The sequence below is a fragment of the Pinus tabuliformis genome, chromosome 1_1, assembly GCF_031772625.1.
Source record: "Pinus tabuliformis cultivar Carrire ecotype Pingquan chromosome 1_1, CPIR1, whole genome shotgun sequence".
NCBI classification, from domain to species: Eukaryota; Viridiplantae; Streptophyta; class Pinopsida; order Pinales; family Pinaceae; genus Pinus; species Pinus tabuliformis.
Window position 1 is genome coordinate 965,262,461 of NC_142297.1, and position 14,880 is coordinate 965,277,340.

Consider the following 14,880-nt stretch of genomic DNA (forward strand, 5'->3'; position numbering starts at 1 on the left):
TTGATGACTTGCTGGACCAACTCAAGGGGGCCAAGTATTTCAACAAGATTGATCAGAAGTCTAGTTATCACCAGGTTCCAATAGAGCCCACAAATGTATGGAAGACTGCCTTTAAATTCAAGAAAGATATTTTTGAATGGTTGGTTATGCCCTTCGGATTGACAAATTCCCCTGCTACTTTTATGAGGCTAATGGATGAAATCTTGTGGCCCTTCACCAACTCGTTCATGTTGGTTTATCTGGATGACATCCTCATCTTCAGCAAGAGTTGGGAAGAACACTTGCAACACATTCGACAAGTCCTTTAGAACTTCGATAGCACAAACTATGTGCCAAAAGAAATACACCTTTGGCATGAGCTAGGTCCAATACTTGGGTTACATAATAGATGAGCGTGGCGTGCATGTGGACTCGACCAAGATCCAAGTCATTCAAGACTTGTTGGCCCCAACCACTCTAATGGAGCTTTGCAGCTTTTTGGGCCTTGCAAATTTCTATCAGAGGTTCGTGTTGGGATTCTCCCATATCACTTGGCCTTTGAGTTAGGTTACTAAGGGTGGGGCGAAAGCAAAGTTTTCCTGGTTCGAGCCCCAACAGAAGGTGTTCGTTGAGTTGAAGCATCGCCTCTACTCTGCATTGGTACTTACACTGCCAGACCTGCAACAACCATTTGAAATTGAGACATACGCCTCTGACTACACTATTGGTGTAGTCCTCACCTAGCACAAGCTTCTAGTGGCCTATCATAGTGAGACACTTTTCGATACAATTTGGAAGTACCCCACCTATGATAAAGAGATGTATCCCCTCATGCAGGCTTGCTGAAAATGGAAGCACTACATTCTAGGGAAGGAGATGGCATCCACACCAATCATCGACCTCTTCAGTTTGTACAGACATAAGGGAAGTTGCAAAAATATCACCATCAGAAGTGGTCTACATATTTGCAACAATTCCACCTAAACATTAAATACAAAAAGGGTAGCACCAATCATGTTGCAAACTGCCTCAGTCGTCCCCCAGTTGCAACACTAACTATTGTTTTCAGCTCTTGTGGCCATGAGACCTCTGGATGGCCACAACTATACAAAAATGATCCAGAGTTCACCTAAACATACCAGATGCTAGTAGATGGAAAGCAAGTTCCTAATTTCCACCTCCATGACACATTATTATGCTACCTGGGCCAACTTTGTGTTCCTTCAAATGAGCGTGCCAAGCTTATTTGGGAGGCGCACTACATTCAGGTAGCAGGACACTTTGGTGTGGAGAAAACTATGGTTTTATTACAAAAGTACTTTTATTGGCCCAAACTCCGACTAGTGTTGGGAAATATATCAGATCCTACACTACCTGCGCTATTGCCAAACCAACCATCAAGAAGCAAGGCATGTACACTCCTCTTCCTACTCCCAGCTAGCCGTGGGAATTCATCTTCATGGACTATATGTCTAGTCTCCCTTCTACCAAGCATGGTAATGACTGTTTATTTGTGGTCGTGGACAAATTTTCTAAGATGACTATATTGGCAGCCTGCAAGAAGAGTATCACAGTAGAGGACACTGCCAAACTCTTCTTTGAATGAGTATGGGTACATTTTGGGATCTCGCAGACCATTATATCAGATCAGGATAGCAGGTTCCTAAGCACATTCTGGTCAAGCCTCTAAACACTATTGGACACCAAGCTCACCAAATCAACTACCTTCCATTCCCAAACTAATGGCCAGACGGAGGTCGTTAATAGGATGATAGTGCACATACTCCACATGTACAACTCCAATCATCCTCGAACCTGGGATGAGAGTCTCCCATATGTGTAGCATAGTTATAATAGAGCTCTCCATAACTCGACTAGTTGCAGTCCCTTTCAAGTGGGTCTAGAATTTCAACCATTGTGCCTATTGATGTTGCGATGCCTCATGCGACTACGCTGACAAAATCCACACATGTACTGTCCGAGGCTGATAAAGCGACCAGATTTATTGAATTCATCCAACATATCTGCCAACAGGTTCACGACATCCTAGAGAAGTCAAATGCCAAGTACAAGCAGCGACATGATCAACATCGGGTGCCACACAAGTTTCATGTGGGCAACAAAGTCTGGTTGCATTTGCAGAAGAAAGCCTTATCGGAGCCCATCGGAAGCTCATACCACTCTGATATGGTCTTTACACCATTACCAAGGTTGTGGGAGACAATTATTTTGAGCTCAACATTCCTTGGTCTACATCCAGTGTTCAATGTGGACCTCAACCATACTTCCCACCATTGCTGGTCACATAAGACATTGCAGAACAACTCACACCAACAAAGTTAAACCCAGACTGCATGGAATGAGCCACAATAGATCGGATTATGGACACACAGGTCAAGAACACTTGCCAACAAAATATCCAACTACATCGGGTTGTCAAAGCTGGTCAACTCCTGCAACAAGGCAAGTGGATCACCAGGGAATGGGTTCAACAGAGATTTCCTCACCTCATGGAGGCTTTGCACACAATGGGGACCATTGCTTCGTAAGGGGGGAGGAATGGTCAAGGTGGATATTGGTGGCCACCCACCTTTCCCACTTAGATCTCTAGTCAGTTTCTTTTGTTTGCTTGTGTATTTCAACATTTACTATTTTTAGCAGTTTTTGGGGTCCTGAACTTCTGGAGCAATTTGACCCCCTAAACGACGTCCTTTTGAGGTCCGCTATAGGCCCATAGCCATAGGCAAGGGCCTACGGCAAAACTTGTAGTATTCGGAGAGACCTTTCCAACAAGGAATTGTATGCGCTAAACAAAGATAATATGACCAAGTTATGACCCCAGGAAGTTGGCTGCCCAACTAACCCCAACAGGGCCCACAAACTCTTAGTGTTACATCTCCTAGGGTTAGGGTTTTGGTTGTTTAAGGTTTTTTCATGTTTTTCAATAATAAATAGGCCCTTGAGCCTCATTGTAACACAGTTCAGAGGCATGTAGCCACCACATCTCTTCTCAGAGATAAGCTACCATCGCTCGAGCTAGTCTTATTTCCATTGTGTTTGTAAGCATATTTCAGTATTTGATATTAATGAAACGAAGTGTTATTTCTGCTGCATATTTGTATTTATGTTTATATCTGTAATTTGTTGTGTTCCTATTTAAATTCGGATCAGGGAAAAAAAGGAAAAAGATGTGTTCTCTCGTATTAAGCAAGCAATCGTAGAAGCACCAACCTTGTACAACCCAAATTTCAACAAGGATTTTATGCTCTACACCTTTACTTGTGATACTTATCTTGTCACGTGCTTAAACGGAAAGATGATTAGAGGAATGAGCAGCCAATATCTTTTATGATTGTTAGCCTACAAAAACTTGGACTTAACAATCCTGCCATCAATAAGCATGTGCATGCAGTCTATAAGGCGATGAAGCACTTCCAACCCTATCTTTTGAAAAATCAGTGTATTATCTTTGTTCCACACCTTGCAGTCAGATCATTGTTTGTCCAACAAGAGTTAGGTGAGAGAAGAGCGAAATGGATGACTGGTTTGCAAGAGTATGATCTAGAATTCAAACCAGTTCATATTATTAAGGGCCATGGTCTATGTCAGTTAACAAAAGAAGCGATGAATGAAACAGAAGATGATCCAACTAGATGGGAGCAGGAAATTGAGATGTACAATGTTGAGCGAGCCACCCCCACTTCTATCTTAGACTCTTGGTATGTGAATGTGCACCAATATCTTGAGCATGGAACTTTTCCCTCTCACTTATCCGTGCAACAGAAGAGGGCAGTCAGATTAAAATATTTATCTTACTAGTTAGTGCATGGGGTGCTTTTCATGAAGCACCATAACGAAGTATTGCTCAGATGCTTGGAAGCACATGATTCAAAGAAAGTGTTACGTGACCTCCATGATGGACCAGCTAGGGTGCACTTTTCGGGTGACACTACAAAGCACAAAGTCACGCGGGCCGATTTTTATTGGCCCACATTATTCAAAGATGCTCACACATATGGCCAAAAGTGTCTAGTCTGTCAAAAGTGTGCCAGTCGAGGAAAGAAGTCAGCTGCCCCATTGTAGCCTATTGTTGTGAAAGAGCCATTTCAATAATGGGGCTTAGATGTCATCGGTGAGATTTTTCCACACTCATCGAAGCAAAACTGCTATATTCTCATTGCCACAGATTACTTCATGAGGTGGACAGAAGTAGTTCCACTTAAGCAAGTGAACGATTAGGAAGTCATCAACTTCCTTAAGCAAAATATCATCTCCAGGTTCAACGTTCCGAATTCACTTGTTTTTGACAATGCAATGTACTTTTCATCTTTAAGATTATATGACTTTGCATTGGAAAATGGCATTGTATTGAAACATTCTACTAATTACTATCCGTAGGGAAATGGTCTTGCTAAGTCTACCAACAAGAACCTTATCTGCATCATTAAGGAGATTGTTTTCTTTGAACAAAGGAACTGACAATCCACTTTGGTGAATGCCTTATGGGTTGACCAAGTCACACATAAACCTTCTTTGAATACGTCTCCCTACTTTCTGGTGTATGGAAAAGAATCCATCCTACCCTCGAACATCTATTTGCCTACTTTTCAACTTTTACAAGAATCCCAGGGCAAGCCATGCTTATTAGTTCAAAGTAGGATAGACACCCTCCACAAGATGCAGGAAGAAAGATGGAAATATAAAAAAAAAATTCTCTTCACTAGAGTCGTATCAAGAGGTGGTTCGATAAGAAGTCTGCAGGGATAAATGAATTCAATGTGGGTGATCTAGTCTTGAAGTGGGAAAAATCGCATGAAGACAAAGGAAAACATACTAAGTTTCAATCCATGTGGATTAGATTGTTCACTATGCACGAGAAGCTTGGCCAACACATGTATCGTATTCAATCTTTAGACAAGAAGATTGACTTCCTTCCTATTAATGGCCAAGATTTAAAACGATATTTTCAATGATGGTATGGGGTTATGCCCTACCCTATGTACATAGTTTGTTTTTTTGTTTGTTTGGTCTTGCATTTTGTTTTCGTTCGTGTAAATAAGAATCATGTGTGAATGTGTGTTTTGGCTTCTTTATGTGTGGCTGAGTTGAAAAGAGTCTTGTGACACTACAACATTTGGTTAACCTTCGGACCTCCTTCTTTGTTTCGGTTATGTCTTTTGGCCAATGATGTTCTGACAGAAAATATGATTCTTCTATAAGGAGAGTTTTGTGTTGAACCATGATACCTGTGTCTATTTTGGAAACCTTATGCCCATACTCGGTTCTTTATGTTTCAGTGTTTTCATGCTTATCCAATCAAGTAGAAGAGAAAAAGGGGAAAACTCTAAAAGAGAAAACCTAAATCAGAGGTCTTTATATGCTTCTCTAAAGGAACAACCTCTCCAACTCTCAATAAGTTTGGATCCTTCTTCCGCCCACGAAATGATAAGTGCCTATGCACAGTCCTATATAAATATATAAATAAATGTGAAAGAAGAGTAAGTCTTCCTGCACAGAGAGGAGAAGCAAGAAACTCCACCGGAGTACTTTACAGGGTCGCTGGAAGGGGATAAATGTTTGTGTTCCTGAAGTGACATTGTTGGGGTATTTTTTAGGCCTACTGCCAGCGGAGCAACACCAACGGTGAAAAACTATACTCTGAAAATCTAAAGCTCATGAACAAAGGGGACTATGTTTATTCACGGGGTAAGTGGGGAAAACAAAGTGATTTTCAAGATGAATCAATACTCCCCAAAGAACTAGACCCTTCACAAAAGAATCAACCTAGATAGAGAAGTTGGAATTCTACCAATGTGTCACCAAGTGTTGTCGCTGCTACAACACCCTCCAAAATTTGGCTTACACCTAAATTTCAGAGCCTACTTTGATCTTGCATACTGTCATCACAAACATTAAGACTCATCACATGTGTTTTCTCTACGTCTTTTGGTTCCATTTGCAAGAAAATCAAAGTGGCACCTTTTTACATTTTAAGTGTCACACATTGCACGAAAGCTAGTTTTGGTGGTTTCAAGGGGTAACCTTTGCATAAATAAGTTGGTTTTACCATGTAAACATGTGTCGCACTCATTTCCAAAGTTTTAAGCATTGTTGCATAAGTGTCGTTATGGTCATTGCAAAGTGTATCCTTGGTGTCGCACTTGGCATAAGTTGTAGCAAAGTTGTCACATTGAGGGAAGTATGTTGTTCATGTGTTCGGGATGATTTATGTTGTGTATTCAAGTTATCTAAGTGTGTGATCACAGTCAAGTCTTGTTATTGTTCACATCAACTTCATGCATTCCACACTTAGTCAAATCTGGAAAACTTCTTGACTGAGCAACTTAGCCTCAATGCTCCCCAAAGAACTAGACCCTTCAAAAAAAGAATCAACCTAAGAGGACATGTACAAAATATGAAGAGTCATGTAAAGTCGAAAAGTTATAGGGAAGTCAAACAATCATAAGGGTAGTCAAAGATTCACAAGGGAGGTGAAGGATCACCCCATTGGTTATATATACACCCTCAATGTATGAGCAAAGGACTTTTCACCTTGGCATTTCCCATAAGGCATCAGAGAACAAGCTAGTTCTTTTGAGGAGCAAGTAGTGGCTCCAACACTCCACTATTGGAGCTAGTGGTGTTCGATGTATACATGTGTCCCAATAATTTTACTTAATATATGAAGTTTGATGGCCAACACATTCTTCATGCATGGATTATGAATATTTGTAAGATTGTTCTGTGAATGTTTATGATTCATGTTTGTTTTCACCTGTACTAAAGTAGTTGAACTATTTCGGTTATTTTAGTGCTTATCATATTGAGAATGTGTTGTAATGGTTGCAATGACTATCTCATCTTTATGGACTATTCCGCTGGATGTTACAGAATATTTCCGGTTTATGTGTGTCTCTACTAGGGTGGTACTATTACCTCTCTTTTAGAGGCTTACTTTTTGTTCCCTCTATAGTAGAAGAACCTTGACACACCTACAATTGAACACTCACCACGCACACCTACAACTGAACACTCACCACGCACACCTACTTGCTTTTCGAAGGCACATACGCAATCATCTCTTTTGCTAACATCTAAAGCCAAGGAAAACCCTTAAGAAAACGGTAATCGAACCGTATTTCGGATGGGGCTCCTATCCCAAACGATGTGAGGTATAATTAGGACGACATATCGGGGAGACCCCTTTAAATGTTGGCAGGTCCAACACTATCAACAGTTCCTCAGAGAGAAAAAGTGGGACATGTAGACAAAGCATTATACGAAATGCATCAACGCAACTCTGCTTCGGCATAAGAAGAGGTCTACTGATGACAATAATAATATCAACACATGCCTCTTCCATCCGTACTCTAATTTTGCACAGAGATGTGGCTGAAAATGAAGAAATTCTTAGTAATAATGTTTAACCCTGCAGTCAATGGAGGTGGAGTTGACGGGAGAAAATCCTAGTTGCAAAGCATGGGTAATTGACATAAAATGGAGGTCGTTTCTACATGCATAAGATTCATGGACATAGATGTGGGTAGAGATCTGACATTATAGAAGAAGCAAAGTTGAGAGGCAGGAGACATTTCTGATGAGCAGAGAGGCCAGGAGTTAGGCTAGCTTCAATACCACTATTAAACTTTTTTTTTGATAAGCATGAGATACATATGATTCAAATGATATACATAAATACAATTGTATGACCCTTTCTTTCATCTTCCAAGCAGTCTCTTAGACTCCCTATGACTCTTCACATTTACTTATGGCTTTTCACCTTCCCAAGTGAATAATTCAAATTCACATAATCCCTAAGTATTACATTTCCAACCATCTAAATGTTTGCATCTGATTTGATATACATGAATAGATGGATTTTTTTGCTAATTTTGCATATTTTATGTATGATTTTAGTGGACCAAACCTTCTCCCTGGTTCTTTAGTCAATTCTAATCTGACTATCATTTGGCTATGGTCCCATTTTTAGCTTTGATAACTTTGGATTAAGCCAAGATAGTCAACATAACTTTGGTTCATGCTCTTTGCATCTATGACCAACAAAATAAACAACGGGGTTAGTAATACATATTTTGCAACACAACTTTAATAGGGCCCCTTGTGTCTCTACAAGGCCTTCCACATTATTTTAGATTATATCCTCTTGTCCTTTATGAAATTCCAATTGCTTTCACATATCCATCCACATCCCACCAATAGAAGGAGCATGGCAAAGCTTCTTTTGTTGTGCAAAACTTGGCCAAGATTCACAATAGAGTCCATGGCATTCTTCAACAAACACATGCCGAGGCATTGCATAACCAACATCAAGTTGCTCCACATTTTAGGTTGGTGAAAAGGTTTGGCTTCACTTGGACAACCAAGTTTTCAAAAATAAGCAACATCGCAAGCCAAGACCATTCCATATAGTCCTTACACCATCACTCAACAAATGGGCCCCAAAATTTTCAAGTTAAATCTTCCATCTTAGCTGGGATCCATGATGTGGTGAATGTCAGTTGGTGAAATGAGCCCTCCTCACTTGAAGGAATCAATTTCAATCACATGTCTATAAGCCACAATTCCATATCTCCAATAATTCACTAGCAATATCAACTCACAACTTGATGGGTTGGCCACAGAGGCACTTTACCCTCTCAAGCCAAGTGGTTGTCCCATTCAGCACTTGAACAGAATTTCCCCATCTTCAACAGAAATTGAGGACAATTTCATCTCTGCTTGGAGTAATTTATAAAACTTATGATCAAATTTGTACATTAGTACACTTTGAATTTCATCTTTTCTCTTTTTGGGTGACTTTGTACAAATTGATCACTCACCTACTTTATTATAATCTATCAGACTTGGTCAAACATAATATTCTCTTGCAATTTTGCAAGCCTATATATATCCAATACAAATCACTATACAAGTTGTTTACAGTTCCAGCAATCTCTTCTCTCATGCTTGCATACTTGTCTCCTTGTTTGGTATCCTTGCATTGCTGTAACTGAGATCATATCACCTATAATGTTTTAAGCTTGCTCTCATCGCCTAACTAGCAATGACCACACTTAAAAGCCTCCAGAAATGAAGTTTTGGCTAAGGATTATTGGTTTGCATTAACGTGTATTGTCTATTGGTATCTTTATTAATGTAGATGGCAGGGACGGAGCCCTTAACAGCTAAACAGTGTGTTGTATGCAAAGAATGTAACTTGGCTATTGCTTCATTGAGATGTTGCTGTGTCATAAATTTTTGGTCAAACTTTCATCTTTTTCGTTGAACGACGTCTTAACAACCTTGAAATATTTTCCCTACAGCTAAAGTAATAAATGGTTTTGGAGAAATATCTTACATTCTATTAGTAATTTTTACTATAAAGCAAAACTGAGAAAAGAAGATCAAATACTGAATAGCTACAATGTCAAAAAGAGATTTATATGATGAATAACCAAGAGCAAATGCAACTATGACCTTATTCACATAGTGGATTAACTTGTCCATTTGGCTGAACCAAGAATCCGCATATAGATATTCAAAGTCATTTCCCATTGTCCACATAATATGATTTGTACGGGTAACATTAGCCTGCACACAATGAGGCAAAGTCACGATATCCAATCAATGAAGCAAAACAATTTTTTTTTATAAGAATGCGTTAAAGTAGTTATTCATACTTCTCTGGGATGGAAAATTGAATTTTCGACAGTTTATTCTAGATGTAAAAGGTGAAGTGAATAAACTATAGAATTGGTCTAGGCATGATCATCCTAGCATCTATTGCATTGCTATCAAAAGCAACACCAATTACCTGAGTTATTGCTGCTTCGACAAAATCATCAACACGTTGTTTAACATTGTTGTCAAAAAGCAGAGCATCATCCTGCAGTAAATTACGCACGAACATGACTTAAATAAAGAGATCACTGGAATTAGTGTGCATATTGCATTCTGCAATTTACCCACAGAAAACTTACCTGAATTGGAGGAGAATTATCATCCCCATAAAAATTTTCATATCGAAAACGATCCGGAGGATTATAGTGAACAGGAAATGCATCAGTAAATATCTGCAATTAAAAGAATTAGTGATCAGAATACCATGTAAACAGCATAGTATTCTTGACATCTCCAAGAAACCTTCAAGGGTGTACGACACATTTACAATACTATGTGGTTACCTGAGCAGAGGGACCAAATGTCTTGGAACCCTGCCATACAACCTCCAAGGTCTTCTGATTTATTCGGTTTGCTCTGTCCTGGTAGTCGATCCGTGCAAAAAAGAGAGAGTCGAACCCAAGCTACAAATAAAAGAGAAGAAAGAAATGCTATTATTAAACACATTCGAAGTGCAAACAGTGCCAGCCATAACCCGGGAAACTGACCCAAGGATTTATTCAGATGTTCATGCTTATTAGCCGGAAACCAATGGAGGCTGAGACATTGACATATGGACTTCTAGACTATTATTGCAAAGAACCAAAGGTCCATCAGCTCTATGACATGCACTTATTAACATGGGTGAACACCGATCCCAAGATACGATTACTGATTTAAATTACAAGGAAACCCTGTCAGCCTATACAAAACAGAGAAGCGCATCACCTATAACAGAAATATGATTGTCCTGCATCAAGAATATGCCGAAAATGTCAAATGGTAAAGACACTCTGTTGTGTGGTATCTGTTTTGCATAATTCTCTAAAATGCAGATAACAAAACCAAACTAGTCGCAACTCTAGTATGTGCTAAAGTAGAAGGAAACAGAGTTCTTCATCAAGGGTATAAAAAAGACAACTAAGAAAATAATGGCAAAATCATGATTTCGATTAACAAAGAAGTATCATAATTCGAAAGAATATATTAGGAGCAGCAATGACAAAAGACAAAGAGAGCTCCTCCGACCCAGTAACATATCTACATTCTATTTATTGCAATATCAATAGCACTTCCAATATCATAAGACAGACCTCTGCACCTAGCAAATACGCTTGAACTGCGGAATGCCCAAAAGGATCAATCTGCCATCCAATACGCGGGGTTTTATTAAATTGCTGCTTGATAAAACGGTGTCCAAGTGTTGTCTGATCGATCATGTCTATATAATGTGTTGCTGCTTCATCATGCATACACCAGCCACCATTTCTGGAATTTGAAATACAAAAATAAATCAGCACAGCCACTAAGTGATATTAATCCTTGTAAAAGAAGGTGGTTGTTTCCAAAGGAAAGAAAAATACACGAATTCCAGCTGGCCTGAATCAACTAGTTTCTTGACTTGTCCCTGCTTCTTCTCACTTTGCTCCAACCACCACCTTTGAAAAAATGCCTGCAACCACCACACCCAAGGATTTCACACATGTACCAGTTTTGGGCAGAGCTATTCAATGTTCAACTCATCTGATCGCCTTAAAGAAAAAATTGTGAAAAGCTATATGTAGGAACTAGATCTACTGCACATGCCCTACTTGCATGGGTAGGTAGGGGGAACACTATTTTGACATAATCAAGGCTTAGCATGCACACTTTGAAGAAATAACATCTGCATCCTTTTCAGTAATATAAGTATCAGGTTTAGAAAAAACCATAAAAGTATGCAAGATGTAATGCACAAGGTTTAGCTTAATATATAGCCCTTTCAAGGTCTACCACAACTTGGTAGAGGAGACCATAACTTCTGTCATCCAATCTTCCCAAGTAAAAGCAAATCAGTCCAATGAGTGATGGGCAGCATTTATCAAGTGGGTGTCAAAAGATTCATATAGACAAGCTTACCAAAAAATATAGGGACCAAATGAAACTGCAACCACTGTCATATGATAGCCACATAGGCAACGTTTTCTTGGTAACATCCGGCAATATAACTTTTTGGGTTTATGTTTTGGAGTATGATTTTTCTCTTAAGTATTCAGAAAATCTGACTGGTGAGAGTAGATTTATTTTTTTGTCAAGGAAAACCTCTAAGACCCCTCTTCTCTGGAATATTCGGATGGAGGGTGACTCAACCACCTGTCACAATACCAGCGGATAACCCAGTAGAATTTAAAAGGACTTGAAGCCGAGCCAGACCAGAACCAGAGACTTCACGGCTCAGCCAGGCTAGAACTGGACACCTCATGACTCAGCCAGACTAGTTGGAGGCCTCATGACAAATCAACCAATTGAGCTAACCCACTGGGTTCTTGGCAGTAAATATTTCCCTTCATTATTGGATAGAGAATATTTCTGATAACATTCAATCTCCGGACGAACATGGGGGTGTTGGCCAATTTATCCCATTGCAGATCACCTTGACAAGAATGGAACATTCAGGATACCGAAACAAGGTGGATGAGGAGCCCTCAAGCCTCAAGGTATCTAGCCATCCAACTATTTTGAGATTAGAGTACTTGGGTGGTTCAATCTTCGTATGGGTTCAGCAGCAAAAGATAGACTATATAGCACTGACCTTACAAATGCACGTTGTGTAGTTTGCTGGGAGATGCATAACGGTTAGGCATGTTATGTGGATTTGCAAACTTGCCAAAACATTTTGGGTCTGGATTGCCGCTTAGTACAGGGGTGTCTTTTTCTCTCCTTCACATAGGAAAAGGATTTTTTTTGGGGATCAAATGAATGATTTGACAAGTAGTAGTGGGTGAAACGTGATAAGATTGATTGGCATATTTTTCTTCTGAAAACCAAGAGAAACAATTGGTCCATTCAGATTGAGAGAAGTTTTAGCTGTTCAATTTTCCCTCGTTTGAATTCAAAGCACTACAAGTCAGATATATCAACTTGAAGAGACTGGGTACTGTAAACTCAGTTATAAATCATTTCAGTATACATATATACTCTCCATTATTCATAAGGACGTTGATGATTTATTTGGTAAGAAAACATACTTGTTCTACATAAACGAATTTACGGTTCGGATCTTCTTGCAATGAGTAGACCAAAGAATCCAATATGTTCCTCACACAGGTAGGTTGCCCCGGCTGCAGATATGATTCACAGTCTATGGTAAATACATTTCATTCAGATGCATTACAACAAACTGATTAATGTAGAATAAGGCTTGATATTTGAGTAGAGGAATTAATAAGACCTGAAGACTGTCATTGGAGCCTACGTAGTACTGATCAACGGTCTTAAGCCACCCCACGTCGTCGTGAGTATGGGGGACCAAATGCACATTAAGCTTGCCTTCCACAGGCCCAGCTGTTGTATTGTAGTGAATATACACACCAGTAATCCCATGCTGGGATAACAATACTGAGCTTACCAGTAACAAAAACATCATTCTGCAGTGCACTAGTATATTGCAGAAGCTTGTAGTTGCCTGCAACAATGGATATGATCACAAATTTATATTGGGATTGACTGTAGCAAACTTGCAGTTGCCTGAAACAATGGGTATGATCACAAATTTATATTGGGATTGACTGTAGCATTAATGTTTGACATAGAGCTTACGTAGGATGGCTGGTTCAAGAATGGAGAGCGGAGATGTGGCTCATGCTCTCATACCCTGCGTCATCGCTTACTTCTTTGTCTGCGTGAAAGGCTCTAGAAACCGTGGGCAAAGTGATTACAGTGAGGTGGTAGAATCTCCATGTGAAGTTTAAATATTGCAAAATGCGATCAGCGTTGGAAGTCAGGGACAGGAAGGAATTGATAAAGCAATTTACAGTCTCTTGTAATGCTAGTTTATGGCAACATTTCTAATTATTTTTTACGTCAGACAGTGTAACAATGGAGGTGATGGAAACTTTATTTTCTTAAGAGTTGTGGAGTAAATGGAAACTCTATTTTTGAACAGTTTAGTTCTGGAGTGAATGGAAACTTCAAACTTTTTTTAATAGTTGGGTTGTGGAGTAAATGTAAAACTTGATTTTACAATAATTTACTTCAATTAAAAATTTTAGAAGACAATTTTTTTTTAATGGGATTATCTTGCTTATTCATATTCTCTAATTTTCAAAATTTTTAAGAAGTTGATTATTTTCATTATGTTAAGATCATATAAATAAAATGTTGAAGCATCTCAACTAGATTCATCTTTTAAGGTGTAAAGGAGAATTGATCCATTATCTTCCAATAGCAAAGTGTTTTAGCAATTTATTTTAATTTTTAATTTTATTGAGATTATTTTAAATTTATATAGTACGAAATATAACATCAATTTACTATGCGCTTTAATTTTCAGAGGTTTTTCTCTTCTCTCTCATAATTTGATGATATAATTCGTACGGATCATGAATTTAGTTATTTGGATATATATAAATGGATTCAACTTTTTGAAGAAAAAAAATAGGTATTAGATTTTTGCAAATCACAAGATTCCAAGAAATTTTAGTCCAAAATTGATTGGAAAATATGCCCAAAATGAATCAAAAACATCTAACAATGAGATTATTAAAATTTAATAAAACATTCCAACAACAAAATTAATCTTCATTTAATATTATTTTTATTTTTATTATTATTTTTTAAGGGGTGCTGCCCCTTGGAAAGAATGCATATATATTTCATTATCATTACATCATTGTTGCGTCAACAGACGACAACATATCGTTGGGGAAGTCATTAATGAACCGTCCCAACCAACCACTAGGATAACTTCATTTAATAATATTACATTGTAATAATTTAATTTTAATATCACAACAAATGTAAAATCAATTTATAATACAACTTGATAAAATATGTCTACCCAGGATAACGTTTGGGATAACTTCCGCGTACTTCATTTAATAATATTACATTGTAATAATTTAATTTTAATATCACAACAAATGTAAAATCAATTTATAATACAACTTGATAAAATACGTCTACCCGAGATAACGTCCAGGATAACTTCTGCGTACTTCATTTAATAATATTACATTGTAATAATTTAATTTTAATATCACA

General features: G+C 38.4%; 1 protein-coding gene across 3 annotated transcripts in view; it reads right to left on the bottom strand.

Annotated features, from left to right (window-relative positions):
• Positions 1-13,264, bottom strand: part of LOC149217706 (alpha-mannosidase-like) — a 282,843-nt gene extending 269,579 nt beyond the window's left edge. For all 3 annotated transcript variants that reach the window (XM_089393051.1, XM_089393049.1, XM_089393050.1), the window contains exons 1-8: positions 13,070-13,264; positions 12,867-12,959; positions 11,223-11,311; positions 10,953-11,127; positions 10,164-10,283; positions 9,960-10,052; positions 9,794-9,865; positions 9,457-9,570 (exon numbers count right to left, since the gene is read on the bottom strand). In XM_089393051.1, coding sequence (XP_089249177.1) covers positions 9,457-9,570; positions 9,794-9,865; positions 9,960-10,052; positions 10,164-10,283; positions 10,953-11,127; positions 11,223-11,311; positions 12,867-12,959; positions 13,070-13,264 — 951 coding nt within the window. The remainder of the gene's footprint in view (positions 1-9,456; positions 9,571-9,793; positions 9,866-9,959; positions 10,053-10,163; positions 10,284-10,952; positions 11,128-11,222; positions 11,312-12,866; positions 12,960-13,069) is intronic.
• Positions 13,265-14,880: the final 1,616 nt, after the last annotated feature.